The sequence below is a fragment of the Misgurnus anguillicaudatus genome, chromosome 10, assembly GCF_027580225.2.
Source record: "Misgurnus anguillicaudatus chromosome 10, ASM2758022v2, whole genome shotgun sequence".
NCBI classification, from domain to species: domain Eukaryota; kingdom Metazoa; phylum Chordata; class Actinopteri; order Cypriniformes; family Cobitidae; genus Misgurnus; species Misgurnus anguillicaudatus.
This window is the reverse complement of record NC_073346.2, coordinates 582,191-607,236: the sequence shown is the minus strand read 5'-3', so window position 1 is coordinate 607,236 and position 25,046 is coordinate 582,191. Positions and strand designations below refer to the sequence as shown.

Here is a 25,046-nt window from a genome sequence, read left to right as displayed (position 1 = left end):
CATCCCTAAAAACGTAATCCACTGTGTAGGGGTGAGCAAACTTTTTTGGAGATTGATTTTGAACCCTAAATTCTCCAGATGTTGGAGTAAAACGCATCTGTGCATAAGACATTCCCTCTCTGACTGAGCTAGGATGAGCCAATTGTCAAGATAATTCGTTATGTGAATGCCACTCTGTCTCATCAGAGCAAGCGCAGCATCTACACATTTGGTAAACGTGCGTGGTGCCACTTTGTATTGATTATGGCTGTAAAAGTCTCTATAGTGTCTTTTAACAGCAAAGCGCGCACCTCGTCTCTGAGGATCTGTGTGCTATCGTCTGAGACCGTGGTATAGAGAATGCCGTGAAACCAAGGCGGTCTGCGAGTGAACTGAAGTGAGTAACAGTTCTGAATTACGTTTAGAATCCAGACCGGCATACCAGGGATGGATTGCCATATGTGAAGTTTGCCGGCGAGCGCCGATAATGTTAAGGACGTTGACCCAGCGGTGGTTTGGGATGGCCAACCTCAGTCTGGGCAGGAAGTGGCGCATAGCTAGTGAGGATTTCTAAGCCTCTGTGAAGCGCTGAGTAACACCCTTAACGGTGGCGCTGAACAGACCCGACGGTGACACAGGGGAGTCAAGGAGAGCAACACGGTCTGCATCCTTGATGTTTGTTAGGTTGAACCACAGGGGCCTCTCCAGGACGACCAGGCTAGCCATAGCTCATAGTCCTCATCTGAAGACACCCAATCCTCCAGTTCCTTCGAAGACGACAAATCAAGAGCGTCCTCCATGCCAAAAGAGACCATGCCGCTGGCGCAGGTGGCGCACTCTGAATGATGGTCCTCCATGGGCAAAGAGACTCGGCTCGAGACCATTGGTCTGTAATTTTTACAGACGTTAACCTATAGGCTTCAATCACGGAGTAAACAGGAGTTTTCCCCATAGCGTCAGCAAACTGAACTGAGAAGTGAACCGTATTGAAAGGGAACTATCCAATCACAAAGACATAAAACAATATTGATTCGCTTACAACATAAGTCCTCCCACTTAACATCCTGCAAAATGTCTTGATAAACTTTGTAATTCATTTTTCCATCGATGACAGTAATCCGTCCAGGGCCTGAGGCAGCAAAGCAGCCCCAAACCATGATGGCCCCTCCACCATATTTCACAGTAGGGATTAGGTTTTGATGTTGGTGTGGTGTGCTGTGCCTTTTGTTCTCCACACATAGCGTTGTGTGTTCTTTCCAAACAACTCAATTTTGGTCAATCTGTCCACAGAATGTTTTGCAAGTAGTGCTGTGGAACATCCAGGTGCTCTTTTGCAAACTTCAAACATGTTGCAATGTTTTTTTTTTGGACAGCAGTGGCTTCCTCCGTGGTGTCCTCCCATGATGTCCATTCTTGTTTAATGTTTTGTTTTGTAGATTTGTCAACAAACATGTTAGCATGGGCCAGAGATTTCTGTAAGTCTTTAGCTGACACTCTAGGATTCTTCTTCACCTCATTGAGCATTCTGCGCTGTGCTCTTGCAGTCATCTTTACAGGACGACCACGCCTAGGGAGTGTAGCAACAGTGCTGAACTTCATCCGCTCGATCAAGTCTTTTAGATATACTTTTGTACCCCTTTCCAGCTTTATGTAAGTCAACAATTCTTGATCGTAGGTCTTCTGAGAGCTCTTTTGTGCGAGGCATGGTTCACATCAGACAATGCTTCTTCAGAACAGCAAACTCAAAACTGGTGTGTGTTTTTTATTGGACAGGGCAGCTTTAATCAACCATCCAATCTCATCACATTGATTGGACCCCAGGTTGGCTGACTCCTGGCTCCAATTAGCTCTTGGAGAAGTCATTAGCCTATGGTTTCACATACTTTTTCCACCCTACACTATGAACGTTTACATGTTGTGTTGAATAAAAACATGAAAACGTATAATGTTTGTGCGGTATTAGTTTAAGCAGACTGTGTTTCTCTATTGTTGTGACTTAGATGAAGATCAGAAAACATTTTATGATCAATTTATGAAGAAATCCAATAATAGTGTTTTTTTATTCTGAGGTTTATAACTTTTAGACTTTTATTTTGACACTTTTTCAGATAGACGGTAGATTTCTAGATTCAGCGTTTTATTAAAATAAACTTCACAGTTTAGAGCAGTTTAGAGCAGCTCTGAAGATTAGGTTTATTTGTTCATATGATAGATCCATAAGTGTCACACATGGAGCATGTTAAACCATATCACAACTTATGCCTGAATTTCACTGCAGAAATATAATGAGGTTTTAAATACAGTATATTAACTCAATGCAGTGAGGAAACAAGATTCAGGAGCAAAACATAGTGAAATAGTGCTGATCCATTGATTAACATAATTTATAAAACTGGTTCTGGTTCTTCATTCTGATTGGTTGAAACGCATTCTAAGCCGTGATAAAATTCCCCTGTAACCCCATGGTTCAGACCGCATTACATAAGTATCACTGCGCCACTGTTGCTGTGTACTGATTTATGAAAATAAACACCACAGTCTTTAATCATATTGTTAATTTTTCTACAATTGCACAATTAATGGCGATCCAGATAAATGTCAATAAATATTGTTGAGTCATCTCGTCAGTAAAGAGAAAACGTTCTCTGAGGAGTTTCTACCTCAAATTCATAGGTCCGCCATTATCCACTAGATGGTGATCTTACCCAACTTAAACACTGACGCATTCACTCAACACTGAAAACGCAGTGTTGTACTGTTCATGCCTCTGAATCTGATCTCTTACAAAAGTTCTTCACAAAAATTGAATTATCTGAAATTTGAGAGGGGATAAGAGAACAAATGAAGGTAGGATGAAACCTTTTTTTTTTTTTTTTTAAAGCGGAGCGTCTGTTCTTTCATTTGATATTTTATGTTTATTTAAAGAAGAGAATTTTTCTGGAAGCCATTGAACTAAAACTGGGTGGCAACTTAAAAAACAACGCTGACGGGGAAAGAGTTAAAGTTAAGCATGCTTCCATGCATATTTGGTTATCACTACAACAGTTGCACAGTATAAATGTTAAAAACCTCTCAACGTGCACTAGCTCGGGGGCGGAAAGTTGTCAGTTTTTTTTACGCTGCTAACAATATCTATATAGCCTACTGTCTACAAACAATAATTATATTAACATAACTATACATTGTTTAAAAGGTCTACGGGTTTAGCATCAGTGTATGGTCTCTGTTTTGAGATACATATGCTCTAGCATCATTAATATAGTATTTTGTTACAGAAGTACAGATAAACAGGACTCCTTACCTTTGTGTTGGTATAACGATCGCAAATCGAATCCAGTCTGTTTCAGATGTGTGAATAACTCATGCAAACTGTCTTATAAAATACATCCAATGACCATTTTTGTCCACAAATGCGTATAATCCGTGAAATATAAATATATTGTCCATAGTTTACATCAGATTTCACATGAAGGTCTTGTAATAGATTATAATATACAATCTGAGGACTATTTACATTGTAACACTTGTATATGAGATTACATTCGCATTCAAAACCAGCGGTCAAACTTGTTTCTAAAAGTAGGCAGGAGTATAATACATAATATCCAAACAACGCTGTCAAATATCGAGACGTCATCAGACTCGCTCGTTCCTCCAATGACTTCATGGAAAATATTGATAGACAGAATGTGTAGCCAATTAGATAACGAATCCAACGATCTTTGTGTGACGTTTTATTTCATGGTGTGGAAACAGCATTTTATACGCTTACATAAGGATAAACAATAATAAGAACGAACGTGTATGCATGTAAACAAAATACTTTTATTTTGGGGCTGACTGGCACTTAGAAAAGGCACTAGTCTAACAAAAACTCTTGCAAGAACCTAATTTTTGGGCCTATTGACTTCAAACGTGAAATATAACTTCACACATATTTATCATTAAGATATACCCTCTCTAACTTTTTTAATTTTTATCTTAAAATAATGAAACCTGGAAAATGAAGCTCAAAGTGTCTTCTATCTAATGATACCACAGTTATGCTTATGCTCTAAATGGTTTAGTAAAAACAGCCCTTTTAGTGAAAGTAGGTTTTTTTCATGGTTTGGGACAGAGTGGGGGTGCTTTTCAAGAGGTTAATGTATATTTTGGATCAGTGTTCTTCGCTCCCGGTCCTGGGGGGCCGGTGTCCTGCGGGGTTTGGCTCCAGCCTAAATCAAACACACCTACCTGTGATCTTCCAGTGATCATGAAGACATTGATTAGCTTGCTCAGGTGTGTTTGATTAAGGTTGGAGCTAAACTCTGCAGGACACCGGCTCTCCAGGGCTGGGAGTGAAGAACACTGTTTTAGATGAATGTTGATTTATAAAAAATAAACACCACAGTCTTTAATCAGATTTTCATTGTGTCTTTGCTATGTTGGTTGGGAACTGCACTCTCCACTCTGTTGCAGCCACACTTGTTCTCAGAAACTACTTTGTTTGGCGTAAGAGTAATATTTGTACTAATATAATTACAACTTATTTGTGTTTTATTTTAAGAAATCCTGCTAACGTTATTCATATGAAGTAACCGTTTTATAAAAGCAATAAGCCCCGCAAAGCAGTGGGGTTACAGTGCATTTTTAATAGCTAAGGGGCTTCGCGTCGTGCCTAACAACGCCCCTGAGCTGTAATAAAATGCACTAGTAACCCACTGCTTCTTGGGGCTTATTGCTTTATTATCTCTCCCTCACACACACACACACACACACACAAGAACAAAGAACTCTTGTCTTCCGCGCCAGTCATGTCTGCAGTGCGTGTGTGATAAGGTGTGGATCAGTATTAATGTTCTGTGGGGAAACAAAGTGCCCGTCTGTAATTAAATAGACTAAACGAATCCTTGAAGCCTAAAAATTTGCCTCAATGATTTTTTATATTCAAATTACTTGGGGAATTGTTACTATTAAAAATTTGCCTCAATGATTTTTTATATTCAAATTACTCGAGGAATGGTTACTATTATCCACTAGGTGGTGCTCTTACCCAACTTATAAAACACAAAAACATCTATGGTTTCCAAAACAGTAAACTCTGTGTATGTTTTGATTATTGCTCTGAATCTGATCTTTAATAAAAGTCCTTTAAAAATGCAATTATCTAAAATGTTGGTGTTTTTGAAGAAACCTACCCATATTTGAGAGGTGATGAGAAGGAGAACAAATGAAGATAGAATGAAACATTTTTTTGTTGAAAAGCAGATGAATATTCTTTCATTTGATATATTGTATGTTTTTATATTTAAAGATGAAAGCCATTAAACTTTTGTGAAAACCATAAAATATGCTGTTTTCTGCTGTAACTCACATCCCTTAATTGTCTTTAATTAATAAAAGCTGTGCATCACCGTCACTGAACATCAAACAAACTTTTCTTTTGACAAACTAAAACTTAAACTTCTCCCTTCGTCCCTATTTTTTTACAGTCTATGGTTCTTACGAAGATTGGGTTTGTCAGCAGATAATCATGAAGTTAGTCAAAGCGAAACTGCCAAATTCTGTCTCAAAAGGATGAGTTACAATCAGAATTTGCAATCAGAATATTCAGTAAGAGAAACAAAACTATCATAGTTTGAATTAGCAAGTTGATAACAATTTTAGAGAAAAAGTGAAGATAGACACTTATTAAAACCTGTACAGAGTTCGCTGCTGAACCCCCCACTGTCAGACAAGTATCTTTTTGTTTTATGATCCATGACATGATCAAACTTTTGGTCAGACCAACCCCTGCACCCCATTCCTCTGATTTTTAAGCAAAATGGTTGTCAATATTGATCTATTGTGGTGTGCAGGTCATCACTTTATCTGTATCCAGTCGATGGACGGCATGCTGATGTTTTTTGAGCAGGAGAGTTATGCTTTTGGCCGCTTTCTGCCAGACTTCCTGTTGCCTGGTCCTTTGTGCTACTGCAGTCGCACAGACTCCTTCATTACTGTGTCTTCCATACGACAAGTGGAGTGCTACAGGTGAGACCAACAAAGGGTCCTGATCAACCAATGATCTCTTTTGCTTCAGTCACTAGCCACACATATTTCACTTGTAACATTTTAGGCGAAGCCTTTGTGCACATCCTTGTACCCTCCCATGTTCAGTAAACAGTCCTCTGTAAAATGCGCAGCACAAAATCATTTCAAACATTTGTGGTGTACTGTTTTGGAGCAGTCTTGTAAATAAAACTTGACATTTGATTTCTTATTGTTTCCTCTATTGGAAGGCTGAACAAAGTAGTTTGCCTTTTGCAACGAAAAGCACAGCGTCTCCACAACATGGCGGCGGCAACAATACTACAGTTCGAATGAAAGTTACACCTTCTTTCTTTCTATAGACAGTTTCCGCAGCAGCAGCAACAATATAATGCAACTTCCGTAAGACTTCCACATAGAATCAATATCAAGAACTGAACAATAAATACAATGGCTCATATTAAAGTTAACTTAGCTGTTTTAGACGGGATTTCTAAATCGTTAGAATACGTTCCCTTTTAATGTTATCTAAATTACATTTCTAAAATGATTTAAACAAGCCATGGTTTAGACATAAATTATTTCATAAAACGTTTGACCAAACAAAATATTTAAATAATTTAAAAGCAAGCATAAACATAGTTTAGATTTACTGGGCATTACAGACTAGCCAACTGAAGCTGACAAAACTAGTTTAATAACAGTTATGTCATGTGAACCATCATTTTGCACACTTTTGCATTCAGAAATTGTTTAATAGACACTGATACAAACCTTGTACTTTCAAATCAATCAAAGATAAGTCGACAATAAACCATTCATGAATCCTGAGGTGATGGTAAATTACTGCGTCCGGTAGTGTTGTTGCTATGGCAAAAGTTCAGCTGACCCGTCTGTGTGGGGAAGAACACTGACATCCGGTGGTCGCGCCTGGAATATTCCGACTTCATTCAAAGAGACAGTATCTATCTTGACGAGATTGTAATTTATCTTGACGTGATGAGTTGCTACGACTTATAATTTGAAGTTGACTTTTTTAACTATATAAGTTATAACAACTCATCTGTAGTTATAAGAACTCATCTCCAGTCAAGATAAATAATAGTAGGGCTGGGCAAAAAATTTGATTTTTCGATTAATCGTCTTTTAAAACGTGGTCGATTCAGAATCGATTCTCAAAGAGCAGAATCAATTTTTTTTTCATATTTTTTTCTACAAACATTGAACATAAGATTATCATTAATCAAATTACTAGTCTTCTTCACTAGATGTCACCCTCTTTTTTGCCTTGGGTGATGTTACCAAGGAGCGAGAGGCGAGCCTGTCATACTTTCATTTAGTCCTTAAAATGGCGGTTTTGGGTGCTTCATGGACGTTGATGCCACCTTCACACAAAAAGTAAGAGGTATGGAGGCATTTTGATTTTGCTAGCAAGACGACGACGATAGTGTTGTGGCTTTTCATTTCTTTTTATTAATTACCCACTCCTTTTTATTAATATAGTATTTGTATTAAATCTATATTCATTGAGTTGAATTGAGAATTGAGTATAAAAACCGAGATCCGCAATCGAAAATTGAATCGAGAATCGAATCGAATTGATTTGATAGCTTGTGAATCGAAATTGAATCGATCTGGAACATCTGAATCGATATCCAGACCTAAATAATAGTACGTTGAAATGACTTGTAAAACTGAGTTGATTCAACAAAAAAATGTAAGGAAGCAAAGAATTTTTTACAGTGTACTATATAGTATGAATATGGATAGAATGAATACGTACGTACATGTTGATACATACGTTGTCATAACAGCACGTTATTTGTTAACTGGAATGGCGTTAAAATAGCACATTTTAACCACAAGAGATACATATGTTTAATATATGTATTTGCATTTAAGGAGAGCTGTGTTACAGCTTTTGGACATTTTTGAATAAAACAACACACATCCTCCTTCTACTTCGATGGATAACTCTTCTCTCGGGGGCTCACGGGATAGTAAAGGGTCCATTGAATGAGTACTTTTCGCCTAATGTTTTTTACTATAATACTATAAATTAGGACATACTACTCGCCTTGCCTACAGCTTTTCACCTACTATATAGTATGGAACTTGTCAGTTTCAGACGCAGCGATAACTAGAAGGTAACTGAAAAATCTTTACTTTGTTTACTGTCTCTTTGAATAAACGTGTTAGCGAATAGTGAATTAAAAATGTCATGAAAAACTAAATGACAGGTCAAGTGAATATAACAGCTTTAACAATCACTGTGTGTTGTTTGACTGATGTTTTTTGCTTTTCTTTGAACACAGGTATGAGACACTGGCTGTAGCCACAGACGCCGACACTAGACAGGATTGTAATCAGAGTAGCAAAACTACAGGAAAGAGACTGACGGTCAGTCTTCTTTTTGACTAAGACACTGGCCCTGTTTTATATGTTACACTATAAAATTGTGGTCTTGTACATCCTTACACCCATGAAATTCACAGGGGTGTTTTTATTCAATATCAGCATGACTTTTATTAACCCTTATGTTATGTTGGGGACGTTTTCATCAACTATGGGGTGCTTTTGAGTCTTAATTTGGCCACAAGTTTCTCTGTTTCAGCAAATGGAATGTTTTTGGTGACAGATCTTATATTGACACACATTTTGGAAAAATGCTCAACAATACACCGTGGGAAAATTCACTTTCGTTATGTTCGGGATTAAAGATATTATTGCATCTTATTAAAAGAATGTTATTGGAAAGAGAATGACTGTGTGTGTTGGTGTGTCCTTAGGCTGACTGGACACTGGTGTTAGGAGAAGAGGCTCTAGATATCTGTGTTCCAAGTACATCAGGAGTACTGTCTTCTGTCTTTGTTCTTGGAGAACGAAATCTGTTTTGTCTCAAGGATAACGGTCAGATACGCTTTATGAAGAAACTTGAGTTCAACCCCAGCTGTTTCCTTCCCTACAGAACAGGTGATCTAAATTATCATTTATCTAGGACATTTCTGGAATACTTTAAAGAGTTAAATAATATAGTGTATGGAATTGGGTCTGTGTTCAGCATTGGCTAAATTAATGAAGGTTTGATTGTTTTTGGTGTCCTGGAATATTTTATATTTCTTATAGTGTTTTACAACGACAGTGCTCACTGATCAACGGTCAAAATACTGTCTAAAATTAAAATGTACTTAGTTTGCACAAATAAGAATTGTCCACAGATAGCAAAGCATGTATCAATACAATGAAAATGAGACAATTTTAACACATTTATGATTAAGTAAATATATTAGGACTGAACGATTTGGGGAAATAATCTAATTGCGATTATTTTTTTAGCTCTTCATCTTCTGTATTAATCTTCAACAAAGACAAGCACTTAATCATTAGCATAGTATTACCAACACAATTAGGTAGACTAAACATAAAGCAAGGCTAATATGTTATTTGATGACATTAAATGATGCATGAATTGATATGAATGGCATTTTTCCCAACACACAAATAAATAAATAAATAAACATGTTGATCAAACAATGATCAACAGTCAGTAACATAACACAGAAAGTGTAGAAAAATAAAGCATTTAATAATGAGCAATGCATACAATTTAAGGTTGTGTGATATAAGACTATCACCATTATACATTATATACATACTATTTAATTATACACACATTCTCTCACTCATTTAAATAACAGTCGCATACACTCACTCTTTCTCTTTATCTCTCGCACGCCTGTGCATACTCTCTCTCTTAAAACAGTCACACCCTTTTTTCTCTCCCTCACACAAATACACACACACACACACACCCACACGAGAGATGCAGACGTACACTAGCCTTGTCCATTTATTGTTGATGTGTTGTCCGCTGTAATTGCAAGGTTTGTTAGTAAAGAAACATGCCACTATCATCATACATGGCTTTGTGGTGTTTTTGTAAGTGAGTTGCCTCGTGAGGTAGCAACGCTAGCAAGGCAGGTTTAGCACAATACTTTTTAAAGCCAAAATAGTCCCACACAATTGACGTTACTGTTCCTCTTTGTTTTGGCACTAAAGTTTCTGCAGTGTCCGCTTCTGTCGACCCTGATAGGCCATTATACAACAGGTTAACCTGTTAGCAGTGATGGGAGTAAGCACTGTAATTCCACTACTTTTATCAGTAACGAGTATGTAACAAAGTATTTTTTTAAGTCAAGTAACAATTACTGAAATTTTTGTTGGAGTTTGTAACTTGCGTTACTCTATTTTGTAAAAAATAACACAAGACATTTGTGATTTAACGTCGCATGACGGTGGTGGGCGGCGCAATTAATCATTAAACTTCATCATGGCTGACAGTGAATATATAATGAACATGAAAAATCTAAACGGGACAACATACCTTTTTTAAAAATTGTGCGCAAGTCATGATCCATCCGGTCTCTTGTTTGTAAATGATCTTTGCCAAGCAATCCCAGTATGACATTAACTTGCATTTGTAGTCCACAAAAGCAATAAATCTTTTTACATCGGGCTTCATGATAGAGAACGATCCGCGATTGTTGTTTCCAGAAAAATATTCACACTGCGCTGTACAACTGTTAAAACGTGTTAAAACTACATAATATGAGAGTGCGCATTTAGTTTCAGTTTCACGCGCTCCATATCCGACAAAACAATCCACTCGCTCTGTGTCCGTCGGACAAAACAATCCACGTACTCTGTTTTCTGATTAAATATCTTCCTTTAATCCTGTGTATCATTTAAATCCAACAGAAAACATATACAAACAATATATGACCAAAGAGCGCACTACCGCCGCAAGCTTCACAAGCTGTGTCCCAATTCCATGGCCAATGATATACATAAATAAACTAAGCTTACATATTAAGATAATTTCTAACAAAAATATTCAACGGCTGAATCTAAAGCAAAATAGGCTCCTACAGTATGTGATATATTAGAGTCTTACGTATAAAATAACCCATCCATATCATTTTATTGTTTGACTGTTCAGTACTGTTCATATTTACATTTAAAAAGCAGACATAAAAGTAACTTAAAAGTTACTTTCCCTAGTAACTAATTACTTTTGATATACAGTAACTGGCTGAGTAACTCAATTACTTTTAAAATAAGTAACTAGTAACTGTAACTAATTACTAATTTTCAGTTACTTGCCCAACACTGCCTGTTAGCCAGCACTTCTATTTTTGAGCATTTTCTGAAAAACGACAAACCCAAACTAAAACGTCTGCAACTCTTAAAGCAACACTAAAGACTTATTGCTCTTTGCTCCCCCTACAGGTTAGAAGCGTAATTGTTCATTACCACTGTTGTAAATACTGCAGCATAGCTGGCTCTGATTGGATTGTAGGTCTGCCGTAAAGCAAGTTTTTAGTTTTCACTCGAACTACAGCACCACTACCCGACGGTTGGAAACTTCTTTAGTGCGGTTTTGGCCGATAGAGGGCTGCAAAGCGAACGTGAAAGTGCCATTCACCCTGTTTTGAGTGGATGAACCACTGAAACTTTTTTGGAAACGTTATTTTAAGGTAAAAAAAGATCTTTGGTGTTGCTTTAAACCCTATGGTCTCTATTCATAATTCTGGTCTTGTTTGAAACAAGACACTTGACATATTGTTGCCCAATAGTCATAACAACTCTGAGTAGGAACAGGAACAGAGTAAAACAAGGTAAAATATACATTAAATGACTTTTCTTTGAATAACATCTCGGACATCTCGATGTAGGAATCTAGTTCAAGATGGATGAACTCTGGCTCTTGGCAGAGGGATGATGTTGAGCTGATGATGGTATTGATGACAGCACCTAAAGTAGGGAATTGAGCTAGAGGCATCTAAAAACATGACCAATACAACACTGGACTACATAAAACACATAGGTCAGTACTAAAAAGTACTACCTAGTTCAAACAGTGCCAAACAGTTCCTGAAGATACAAATGAACATCAGCATTTCCAAAGTCTTTGTATAAAGCAATGCTAAGAAACTTACATAAACATCATGTGGCTCATGTAACCATTCAGAACATGTCAGATAAACATCTGCAGTTATATAGACCATTCTGCAAAATGTAAACAACACTGGTCAAGATGGCACTTCTTCATGAACATAGAACTGAATCAAAAAATTAAATAAACATCTTTAAGATACATTTGAGATAATGAAAACAGTTAAAGGTGACATAGAATGATTGAACGGGGTATTTATCCTTGTTCTGTGATGTGACATGTAGACAAAAATGTTTTTGTTTGGGTCTGTAATGCCTTAGAAGCTTCCTAAAAAACTCTCTCAAATAGCTCTATTAGGGTGGGGGAATTTAAACAAGTGGTTTTGCATCTATTCGGCTCCCCCTACTGGCTTAACTTGCAATCTCATTACTGATTGGCTGACTTTGCTGCCACTCTAAAAATGTAGCCAATTATTTTAAAGTGAAGGGGCAGGGAGATGCCTGTGATGTCATAAGCATCAGTTTTTCAGATTGGGCGGTTTTCTGGCTGACATTTCTAAAAGAGGAATTTCTATGAGACTGAGATGTTTAGAATGACTAGAACTTTTTGTATGTTTGTGAATGCGGGTAGACTACCATTATTCAACAAAGACAAGGTAAAAATGGTTTCAAAATAAAGATTTTGATATCAATGTCACAGTCATACCTTGAATGGTTTTAAAGATATAGACCAGGGGTGCCCAACCCTGCTCCTGGAGGGCTACCATCCTGCAGACTTCAGTTCCAACCCTGTTTCAACACACCTGTCTGTAATTATCAAGCAACCCTGAATACCTTGATTAGCTGCTTTAGCTGTGTTTGATTGAGGTTGGAGCTAAAATCTGTAGGACGGTAGCCCTCCAGGAACAGGGTTGGGCACCCCTGATATAGACATTCGAATTAAGGTTGTCTGCCCTCTTTTTCCAACTGAAAACCTGAGAAAATTGCCTTTAAAGTTTTTTGCCCATCTTTTGTAGATATCTTTCAAAATTCATAGCATTATTAAAGGGATAAACTATTTATTTTACAGCTTAATTTGACCAAAGACATTAATATAAATGCTATTACAGTAAACCAGGCTAAAGCTCAAATTATTGTAAAGTATTTATTTGAATAAATATTTTAAAAAGGCACTTTTACAAAGATTTACTGAAATCAGAAAGTTTGAACAGACGTGTTACATTTTAGCTAAAGAGAGAAAGAGTGTGCGTGGGTGTTTGTGTGTGAGAGAGAGAGTGAGAAATTGAGAGAGGCAGAGAGACAAGCAAAAAGAAAACAAATAATGCTAGCCTGTGCAATCATATCTTTGTGTAGGCTAGTTGACAATAACAGTATAACAAATTCATAAAGGAGTTAAATATTGGGTTAAATTGTTACACAGAGCGCTGCGAGTCTGACATGAGGATGGCTTGACCAATCGCGTGCCCCATGACTTCCCATTGAAAAATTATCAGCGTTTATGTAGATTTCTGATTGGCTCTATATACAATGTGTAACACCATATTTGGAGAGATAGTGACGTTTCAGGGGATACCCGGGAAATGCTCCGAGGTGACGAGAGGATTTGAGAAAAGCAATGTTCATTTCCATCGAATTTAGTAAACTTTTTCAACTTAATAGTCATTTAAATACCTTTACTCAATTGTTTGGACTACGAAACTTTGGGAGATTTTTGAATGTCTGTTCTTTGAAATTAGCTAACTTCTTTTTATAATTTCATTGTTTTTCCACATTATCGGCCCATATCTTAAAATGGAACGTTGAGACTTCCAACTCATTTCGCCAGAGCGGGTCACATATGACCAGCACATGTATGTTTTCCAATATTTAATTTTTTTCAATTTTATTCAATTTTATTTATATAGCGCTTTTCATAATTGGTAATTGTTTCAAAGCAGCTTTACATTAACAGAAGCAGTGGAAAACACTGAAAAATCGACAGACAACATAAATAGCAAAATACAGCGGCTATAAATAAACTTTACAAGCGAGCGTATTAATAATGTAACATATAGAAGAGGGTGTGTAACAAAGGGGGCTGCTTACACAAAGCGAGATAAACTGAGAGAATCCAAATGCAGAGACGTTTATTATAAAATCCCAAAAGGGCACGCAAACAAATCCAAAGGGTAATCCAAAACGTAATCCAAAAGACAGGCAAGGGTCAAAACCATAGCATGAATTCAAGGTAACAGATACAAAATACAAGAAACAAGAACGCTTGGTAATGCAGTGTTACAACTAACAATACTTCGCAGAGTGACATGGTGACTGAATAAGCTCTATACATTACAAACAGAAAGTGTACCGGAAGTGGACAGGAAGTGTGTCATGACATGATAAAAGACCAGAAACATGACTTCAAAATAAAAGACCTAAACAAACAGAACACAAGACAAAACCATTACAGGGTGTTAAGTTAAGCCAATGTTGGCTGACTCCCTGGGGTTTTCCTCAATATTTAAGCATTTTCCCATTAATGGATATCGGTTTTGTAATATCGGATTGACCGATAAACGCTGTTGTGATAAATGCCTGATATGCAATTTATGCAGAAATGGAGACAAACTCACAGAATCACGTAAACTGATCAACTAAATCCTGTCCCAATAAAGACTTAGCTTTACATTAATAAAACAGCCACATATGAATAGCTTGGTAGAATTAAAAGCGCTAAATTAAATGTGTTTTTGTTATTTATGCTTATTAGTAGCCTCGTGAAATCACGTTCATATTGCTGTCTCTTACTGGGTTGAAGGCTGAAGCACAGCCACCACATGTAGTTAACTTTTAACAAGATTTACACTAAGTTATATTAATATTTACCAGATAAACATTATTTTGCTAAAAACATCTAAGTAAATGTCTGTGGATAATAATTCATTATTTATTACCTCTGCGAGCTATCGCATTTTGTTACAGTCAATGTGTGAGTAAAAGCATAGATAAACAAGCACTTTATTAACAGCCATTTCATAAACTATGACAACAAAAGGTTAACTATTCTGACATAAAATACCAATTAAGAAAAATCTGTATTGGTCAATCTCTAGTCAAGCGTGCAGCAATATTTTGTAACAACTATTATTTGTTGAGAGTAGTCATGGGAATTCCAGCCAGCAAAGAATTACAATTGTCAATGCGAGAAAAGATAAATGTGTTAATCAGCTTTTCTGCCACATTTATAAACCTTTACACTGTGACAAGATGTTTCATGTTGTGACTAGTTATTTTTTATAAACCTTTACACTGTGACCAGGCTTTACATGTTGTGAATAGTTATTTTTATAAACCTTTACACTGTTAACAGGTCTTACATGTTGTGAATAGCTATTTTTATAAACCTTTACACTGTGAACAGGCGTTTCATGTTGTGAATAGCTATTTTTATAAACCTTTACACTGTGAACAGGTGTTACATGTTGTGAATAGCTATTTTTATAAACCTTTACACTGTGAACAGGTGTTACATGTTGTGAATAGTATATTTTTATAAACCTTTACACTGTGAACAGGTGTTACATGTTGTGAATAGTATATTTTTATAAACCTTTACACTGTGAACAGTAGGGATGGGTATCGTTAATGTTTTAACGGTATTACTACTCTTACCGATACTGCTTAACGGTCCGGTACTTTAACGGTATTCTAATCGGTACTTTGGCCAATGTTAACATTTGATCATGAACCTATGTTCACATGATTAAGTGAATTATGTGTCTGCATTTCATTATTACAAATTAATTTCTGGATATAATTTCTAAATAATATACATATATTTGTTAATGCACCAGTGTGAAAGCTGCAGAACAAATGAAGAGTTTGGTTCCAAACGCAATAAATCCATTTTGACAAATTTTGGTAAAAACGTGTTTTCTATACCAAGAAAGTGACAAGATGAAAACAACTATTTTCTGTTACAAACTTTCACATAGCGGTTACTTGACGTCGTCGCTTAACGTCTTTTTCGTTGACTTTGAGTAAAATTATGGAAAGTTTTTCATAAGATCCTCTGGGGTCAATGTGTTAGCATGAGAAGCTTGATGCTGTCGGGAGAACAAGCACCCGTCTCCCGAGTGCCTCTCAGGGAAAATATTAGATGCTGATGGCTTACGTTTCTTTCCCATCACAGAAAACCATCACAGGTTTAGGGATGCAATTAAAGTATTATTTTGTTTTGTTTGTTGATCACGAAGTACAAAGTAGATGAGGAAAACTAGGACTCCGTGGACTCAGCGCGTCCGCCATTGTTTGTTTACATTGCGTGGCTGGTGGGCTGTAATATCAGAAATGGATTTATTGCGTTCTGTAAAAAAGGAGCAGTGGCGTTTATCGCATTTTGGGAAAAAAGGGAGAAAAGATGACAGAATAACACGGCGGATATTGGATTTTGCGTAAAATTAAGAATTTACTTTTAACTACTGACCTGATATAATACTGATTTTGGCAGTAACTAATTTAACAAAAAAAAATGATAACAACATGAAATAGCCCACTGATATTTACCCACTTGATGCACTTGATCACCGTGCATCGTTTTCTCGGAGGCATCGTATAGCGGTAAAATAATGTGCGAGGGCCCGTCATCGCTGCTTGCAGCTATATTTATTATTATTTTTCTTCTTCTTCTTCTTCTCCGAAATGGATCGCATTATCGAGGGCCTAAACATACCCGAAAACTCATGAAAATTTGCGCACGCGTCAGAAGTGGCGAAAATTTACATGTAGTATAGGTGTCAGAAGTGGGTGTGTAAAAATGGCTCGATAGCGCCACCTGCAAAATTTCAAAAGAACAGCCCCCCACTACGAAAAATGTACAGATACGAAATTTGGTAGGGTCATCTATGACCCCAAGAACTTCAAAAAAGTCTCTTGGAGCTAAGCTCTAAACCCCACAGGAAGTCAGCCATTTTGAATTTTCTCTGTCATTTTTTGACATTTCCAAGCGTCGTACTTTAACGAACTCCTCCTAGAGATTTTATCAGATCGTCATCATATTTGGTCAATCTCATCTAAAGGACTTTGCGATGTTAAATTGCGGAGATCTTGACTTTTCGTTGGAGGGTGTGTCCGTGGCGGCCTGACAAAGTTAAGTGTTTTCGCCATGAAACAGGAAGTTGTTATAACTCAGGCATTCAATGTCCAATCTGCCCCACACTTCACACGTTTGATAAGGGTCTTGGCCTGAACACATTTTAATGCCAATATTCAACTTCAGTCATAGCTCCACCTAGAGGTAGCAGGAAATGCCATGTTTTACACTGTGATTTACTACTCTTAGAGATTTAATCAAATCATCATCATATTTGGTCAGACTGATGTTAAGCCCTTTGCCATGATAAATTGCGAAGACCTTGACTTTTCGTTGAAGGGCGTATAATCTACGGAGTACAATGATTGTTAATGTTTTACGTTAAGATAACAACATTTATCGACAGTTGTAGGTGGCGCAAAATTTTGTGGAGGTGGCCACGTCCAAATTCTCTATGCTGTCCGTGGCAGCCTGGCAAAATGTGATGTTTCACCATGAAACAGGAAGCTGTTGTAATTCAGGCATACATTGTTTGATCTGCTCCAGACTCCACACGTTTGATAAGGGTCCCGGCCTGAACACATCAATATAACAATAATCAGGTACCGTCATAGCGCCACCTGCTGCACACAGGCGGTGTGGCACATCAATTTTTCTTTGAATGTCCACCTATATTTACCCACTTTAATTCATATCCCCCTGGTTGCTTTACTAATGCCATAGGGTGGCGGTGCACATACGTGCGAGGGCCCTTCCATCGCTGCTTGCAGCTTTAATTAAAATTTAGAATTGGTCCCTATACTAAAGTGTTACCAAATGAATTGAGATTAACATACAATTTATAGTCATAATTCAACCTCATGTTTTTTTAAACTATTTAATCAAATAAAACTTTTGAAATTTACTTTGACCAGGATAACCAGGATTTATATCTCCCATTGTTGAAAAAACTATAGAGACCAGAAAATCATGTGAATTTTGTAGGCCACTGAAATGTATTTTACTAAGATTCACTTGGCTTCTCTTTCTGAAGAAGGATGCTATATCTGATGCCTTTCTCTTCATTTTTCCCACATTTCAATGATTGTCTGACATTAAAACACTAAAGCAAAACATTTAAACATTACCATGTTTTAAAAAACTTATTAGGATAAATTTATCTAGATTATCTGTTATATATATATAAAATCAATTTTAATCCTAGCATTTACGCTGTAATGTTTGTGTGGGATTCTTGAAGTGACGAACTCTGTCAGATTCAAACGGCTGTTGCGCGGCGCACACACACATAGGCGCGCTGAAAGAGAGATTCTCGTTATAAAACAGATTCTTAAACAAGATTTTAAGCCCATTATGTGTTTTTACTGAACTTTAGAAGAGAAAAAATACGGACTTAAATCAGCTTGTTTGACACACAGTGATGAAAACGCGGTTCACGCCGGAGCCTGAAGAAACATATCACACTCCATTCCATCCCGCGACTCCTGCCCCTCCGTGTTCGTCGATCAGGTTTCATGCGCGCACAGCTTGTTTAGTAACAGTAACATGCGTAAGTGTGTGCGTGTCGCCGCGCCGTGCTCTCTGTTCAATATTCCGCTCTGTGTTTGCGCTGCGCGTTCTGCTCTGTCGTTAACGGCACATAACGTTAAGTAACATTGTTTGAAATTTAACTTGTCCAGTCAGACAACTAATTTTCTCTTACACTTGTCCTACAAAAAAATCCACTTTTCCCGGACAAGCGGACAAGCCTTAATGTCGAGCCCTGACGATGACTGGGCTGGTCAGTCATTAGGCCAGCTTAATGTCGTTTTTAAAAAAAAACAATGGGCTGCTGCTTAAATGTCAGTGGGCCGGTCTGTCTAGAAAAAAAAGACGCTAACTGGGCTGCTCAGACAAAGATAGTATGAGATGTATCAGCCCAAAAAGTACGTCGACCCACCTGGAAACTGCTCGGCGTGCCAGATGGCCAGTCCACCCCTGCAAGGTACTAAAAAGAGAGGATTTAGACGAAAAACTCCAAGCTTAGATCATTCAGCAGTGTTGAACGGAACCTAATAATACAGTAGCCTATTCAATTTTATTTATATAGTGCTTTTCACAATTGGTGATTGTTTCAAAGCAGCTTTACATTAATAGAAGCAGTGGAAAGCACAGAAAATCAACAGATAACACAACATAATACACGATAACACAAGCAGCTAAATTTGCTGCGACTTATGAATCAACATTATAAGCGTGCGTATTACTAATGTAACGTAAAGAAGAGGGTGCTAAGCTAAGCCCAAGAAGGCTGCCTCTCCAGGTTGAAAACACCCTAGGAGAAAAAAAACAGACTTTTAGCCGGGGAATTAAAAAAAAATCCTAGGAGGGAAAAACCCTTGGGAGGTATTTGCTGTGTCTGATTCTCGGACAACGGTTGGTAAACCATTCCAGAGCTTAGGGGCTAAGTAGGAAAAGGATCTTCCACCTTTAGACACTCTTGATATTTTAGGGATAATTAAGAGACCAGAATTTTGAGACCACAGTGCACGTGATGGATTGTTTTCTGATAGTAATTCTGTAAGATATGAGGGTGCTAGGCTATTTAAGGCTTTGTAGGTGATTAGTGATATTTTAAATTGTATGCGATATTTAACTGGTAGCCAGTGTAAAGATGCCAGAATTGGACTTATGTGATCACACTTCTTAGATCGAGTAATCACTCTTGCAAAAGCGTTTTGAACTAGCTGAAGCTTGTTTACCTGATTTGCATGGCATCCTCCGAGTAACGAGTTACAATAGTCTATTCTAGAGGTCATAAAAGCGTGGATAAGCTTCTCTGAATCTGATGCAGACAGCATATGGCGTATTTTTTTGATATTTCTAAGATGGAAGAATGCTGTGCGGCAGACATTGGAGATATGGCTATTGAAGGATAAATTGCTGTCGAACATCACGCCTAAGTTCCTAACCGTGGAGGTTGGCACCACAGTGCAGCTATCTATGGGCAACTTGTAATCTATCATATTATGTTTGTAGCGATTCGGTTCAATAATAAGTATCTCTGTCTTATTGGAGTTTAGCATGAGAAAGTTATGTGCCATCCAGTCACTAACATCGCTAATGCAGTCTGTTAGCTTAGAAAACGTGTGTGTTTCGCTGGGATGTGAGGAGATGGGGTATCATCCGCATAGCAGTGAAAACGTATGTTATGTTTCCTAATAATGTCTCCTAGAGGTAACATATATAACGAGAACAGGATAGGACCTAAAACTGATCCCTGCGGTACACCATATTTAACCAGGGAGTGATATGACTCTTCCTCATTTACATAAACAAAGTGATAGCGATTGGTTAGATATGACCTAAACCAGGCTAGCGCCTGACCACTGATACCAACATAGTTTTCTAGTCTATTGAGTAAGATTGTGTGATCTATTGTGTCAAAGGCTGCGCTAAGGTCTAGTAATATAAGGATTGAGATTTCACCACGATCGGATGTTAAAGCAGGTCATTTGTAACTTTAAGCAGCGCTGTCTCTGTGCTATGGTGGGGCCTGAATCCTGATTGGAACTTTTCATATGTACTATTATTTGTCAAGAATGTGCATAACTGGCTTGCCACTACTTTTTCTAATATTTTTCGAAAGAAACGGGATATTTGAGTATTGGGGCTGGGAACGGGGTCTAATATACAGGATGATGATTTGGAAGATGTGACTAGTTTAGAGAGCTCATCTTTTGTATTAGCTTTAAATGAATCGAGATGTTCGTATGGTAATCTAGTGTTAAATGAACTATTGGGTAGAGTGGTGGCTGCTTGGGTAGCTACAATGTTTTCCCTAATAGCTGTAATTTTGTTAGTAAAGAAGTTCATGAAATCTTTACTATAGACCTTTTGCGAGTCGACGTCACAGTTACGTCACGCGCGCATGTGGTGGCAGAAAAACAGTGGAAATGAATGAGACACGAGTGAAACGAACAATATAACTCACTAGAAAATGTTTTGTTGTGCTGTTGAGTGTCAGAATAGGAATGCCAAAATAGATGACCTTCATTTTTATAGTATACCGTCGTCGAAGACACCATTTGAAGATAAACGCAGGTGTTTATGGTTGCAATAAAAGCCCTCAACCGGACAGACTGGAGTGATGAAATCATCTGAAAATCTTTTAATCATTTGAACAGAAAATAATTAGAGAAGATATCCGGTGTTCTGTCGAAGTTTCTTATAGCGTTTTCATCACGTCACGTTTATAATTTATTTAGAAAGATTAAAGATTTGAATTAGTTCATAATATCAATAATATTACCATTTATTAAAGTTTTCGTATTTTTTCCGTTTTCTATTACTTCTTTTTACCTTATATCTTAGTCTGTCTTCTTCCTGCTTGTTCTAAATTATGATGTTTACTTATAAATATATAAACATAGCACACACACACACACACACACACACACACACACACACACACACGCACATACACAGGCACACACACACCACACACACACACACACACACACACACGCACACTCTGGTTTTCATGTTTTGTGGGGACATTTCATAGACGTAATGCATTTTATACCATACAAACTGTATATTCTATTCCCTTTACCTACCCCATTCTCTAACCCCAACCATCACAGAAACCCTTCTACTACTTCACATTTTCAAGAACATCATTCTGTTTGATTTATAAGCTTGTTTTCTCATGGGGACCTCAAAATGTCCCCACAAGGTAACAAAAATACTGGTATTCCTATCTTTGTGGGGACAATTGGTCACCACAACGTGATAATTACCAGGTACACACACACACACACACACACACACACACACACACACACACACACACACACACACACACAATCAGTACACACAAACAAACCACACACTGACATCCATACCAACACACCCACACAATTATAGATTCATAATATATCTAATTGGCTCTATAATATGCATAAGCAGAAAACAACAAAGCGATAATTTGCTTTATATGCCAAACCTAAAAAAATGGCACCATCTGGTAAAAAAATAGTAAAAATTTAAATTTTGAAGCCTTGCCAATAGAATGAAAGCCTGTTAACAAAGATTGCATCATTTTATAGTTGAATGGCACTGGGATTAAAAATTGCAGTTTTAATGGGTTTCAATGGGGACATTTTTGTCCAAAAGGTCCTGAGAGGAAGCATTTTGTGTACCTAGTAGAAAATAGATTTTTTTAAAGGAAATGAAGGTGAAATATTAAAATTCCAATAAAAATGCACACCTGTGGCACATTTTATGCAGTTAGCATTAACGCAGGCAAAGTTATCAAAAAAAAAAAAACTGAAAAAGACAAAAATGTCCTCAAGGATGCACAAGGGTTAATGAGGAACTACTTTCTTCCTCCACGGATTTGAAGCTCAGAATGACAGGTAAACCTTTCGGCTGTTTGTTTTGAATGTCATAATAACCCAATAGACGAAATAGCCATTTCTCATTAAAAATAAAATTTCTCTCTGACACTTATAATTTCCCACTGGCTATGATGTATCTATGTTTGAAGGTCAAAAAAGAGATTGAATTTGTTTTTGGTTGATCAAACCAGCAGAATTTGGTCTCCTAAATCTTGTTTCTTGCATTTATATTTAGACTTTTTTGTTGTTATTGTGTTAATAAAACTATATTTATATACTATTTCTTTCAATTTAATCTTAACACAGTACAAGCACTCGCTTTATTAATGGACTTTGTTCTTGTCAGTACTACATAAAACAGAATAATTAAGTGTTTTATACTGTAACCATTGTTTTTTATTATAGAGATATGTTTCTGTGTGCTGCTTATAAATACCAGGTGGTGATAGTTCACTACATGTTTTAATAGTCACATCATGCGAAAATAATTGAAGTGTCCCAACCTGTAGTTCCAAAAAAAAATTTTTGTGTCCTATTAAAGGCACTTTAGGGACAAGAGACGTGTAAACAGATGCTCCAAATAAAGAGAAAACGCTTGTTTTCAAGTGTATTTTAATCTTCCACTCGTTGTGACATTATTGTGGTATCCCTCAGTTTACATCCAAGAGCTCTTATCTTTGAAGGGATTAGGACATAGGGATATCACTTCTGTTTGGGATTCACAGACTGATTCACGAGCTAGGGAACTTATTGAGACACACAAGAAGTGTGTGTGTGTGTGTGTGTGTGTGTCATCCCCTCTGGTGGCAGTTTTTTTCCAGTCAGAGATGTTTGAGCATATGGCTCAAGTGTTTAAAGAAGCTTCCCTCACTAATTCTAAAATTAACAGTAGGTGGGGGAGTTATACACATTTTACACAATTTTACATTAGGCATGTCTCTGATACATTTTTCTGATCAAGTTTGAAGTGAATGACAAAGGTAAAGTGAGTGACAAATAAATAATGGTGTTTATTTGAACAGTGAGACAACAAAAAAATCAAGAAAAACACATTTCAAAAAGTTGTAAATTAATATGCATTTTAATGAGTGACATTTTTGAGTTTAACTTTTTAAATTTTTACTTTATGGCATATTTTGATTTAAAGTGTTAATTTGCTAGATGCTTACTAAAGGCACATACACAACCAAATGCCATGAGATCATGTGAACACATATCCTCCTCAATGCTTATCTCTCCTCTTTTTGATTTGTGTCCTCAGTTTCTGAGTGTTCTACCAACATTTTAATGGGTAACCATAACAACATGCTGCTGGTGTACCATAATGTGACGCTTAAGTGGGCAGCTCAGCTACCTTGTGTCCCTGTGGCCATACGTGTTGCTAACTTCCAGTAAGTACGATTTATTATTTACTCTGACTGCTTTTTAAACTCCAAAGTATACAGAAAGTAGTTTGAGCATTTGTCTACAGTTAATGGTACTGTTGATGTATATATTTATTCAAGGCATGCAGTACTCAAAAAGATCTGTTTCATTTGTATAGCCCTTTTGTATGTTACATTAATAACATTACATCTTAGAGTAAGATGTAGGTTTAGCTTTATACTGAATGCTTAATGCTTTGTTGAATGTTTGAACTGGTCAGTGTCTATTCTAGGGATGTCCCGATCAGGTTTTTTTGCCCTTGAGTCCGAGTCCGAGTCATTTGATTTTGAGTATCTGCCGATACTGAGTCCCGATCCAATACTTTTATAATACATAAAAAAAGAATAAAGAAGAGCGAAAAAACAGAACCAGGATGTTCCTTATGTCATGCCCCACGCGTTGCTGTTTCTGTGTGGAGTCAAAAGCCAGCGCATAACTATAGATGTGTTAAAAATAATGAGAATATATTTAGTATATGTACAGGGGTTAAATTGGGATTTGTTTTGTGGGGATGCTCTGTTAGGAGGGAGGGTTCGAGGGGTAACATGTTTAATCCTGATGACAGCAAAGCCACTGGTGTGTTTCAATGACATTTTGTACCTCTGATATGATTCTATAAGTTTCAGTTTTAAAGCTTTGCGGTGTAAAACTGCCAGGGGCGTAGATCTACCGGCTCCAGGGGCCTCATTTATCAAGCATGCGTACGAACAGAAGTGTGGGTAGGAAAAGTTTTACGCAAAGTGTGGAATTTATCAAATTGCACTTATACATAGAAATGTGTGTAAATATACGCACAACTCGAAGTATGCGTACACAGAGCATCTAGTGGTAGAACAGCGATACTACACAGGACCGTCCATCCCCAGCGTTAAAAGAACACTATGTCTATTTATTATTTGATTACTGTTAATAAAGTAACTGCAAATCAGTGAAGAAGTTAATTAATGAAATTAGTGTCTAACCCTATATAAGAAAGCTCCGTCAAATGCTTGACACAGTGCAATGGCTTATCTTGCATTATTGGAAGACTTGGCAAATCCATTCCGCCGGGAGCACGTTTTCAAGGATCGCAGCGATGATGTGGTTATGCGGCTGTCCAAGGAAAGTTCTGTCATTGTATGTTTTCCTACAGTTGCATTGATTTCACATAGGTGTGCTGTGATGCGTTTTTTTTTTTTTTTTGTCTGTAAAGTTCCTTTTTTTGGCTCTCTTTGCCATTATTGCGG

The 25,046-nt window shown here is 37.2% G+C and overlaps 1 protein-coding gene across 1 annotated transcript in view; it reads left to right on the top strand.

Annotated features, from left to right (window-relative positions):
* Positions 1-25,046, top strand: part of bbs9 (Bardet-Biedl syndrome 9) — a 460,826-nt gene that overhangs the window by 95,386 nt on the left and 340,394 nt on the right. The window contains exons 6-9 of the mRNA XM_073871763.1: positions 5,817-5,991; positions 8,304-8,388; positions 8,778-8,961; positions 23,657-23,786. Coding sequence (XP_073727864.1) covers positions 5,817-5,991; positions 8,304-8,388; positions 8,778-8,961; positions 23,657-23,786 — 574 coding nt within the window. The remainder of the gene's footprint in view (positions 1-5,816; positions 5,992-8,303; positions 8,389-8,777; positions 8,962-23,656; positions 23,787-25,046) is intronic.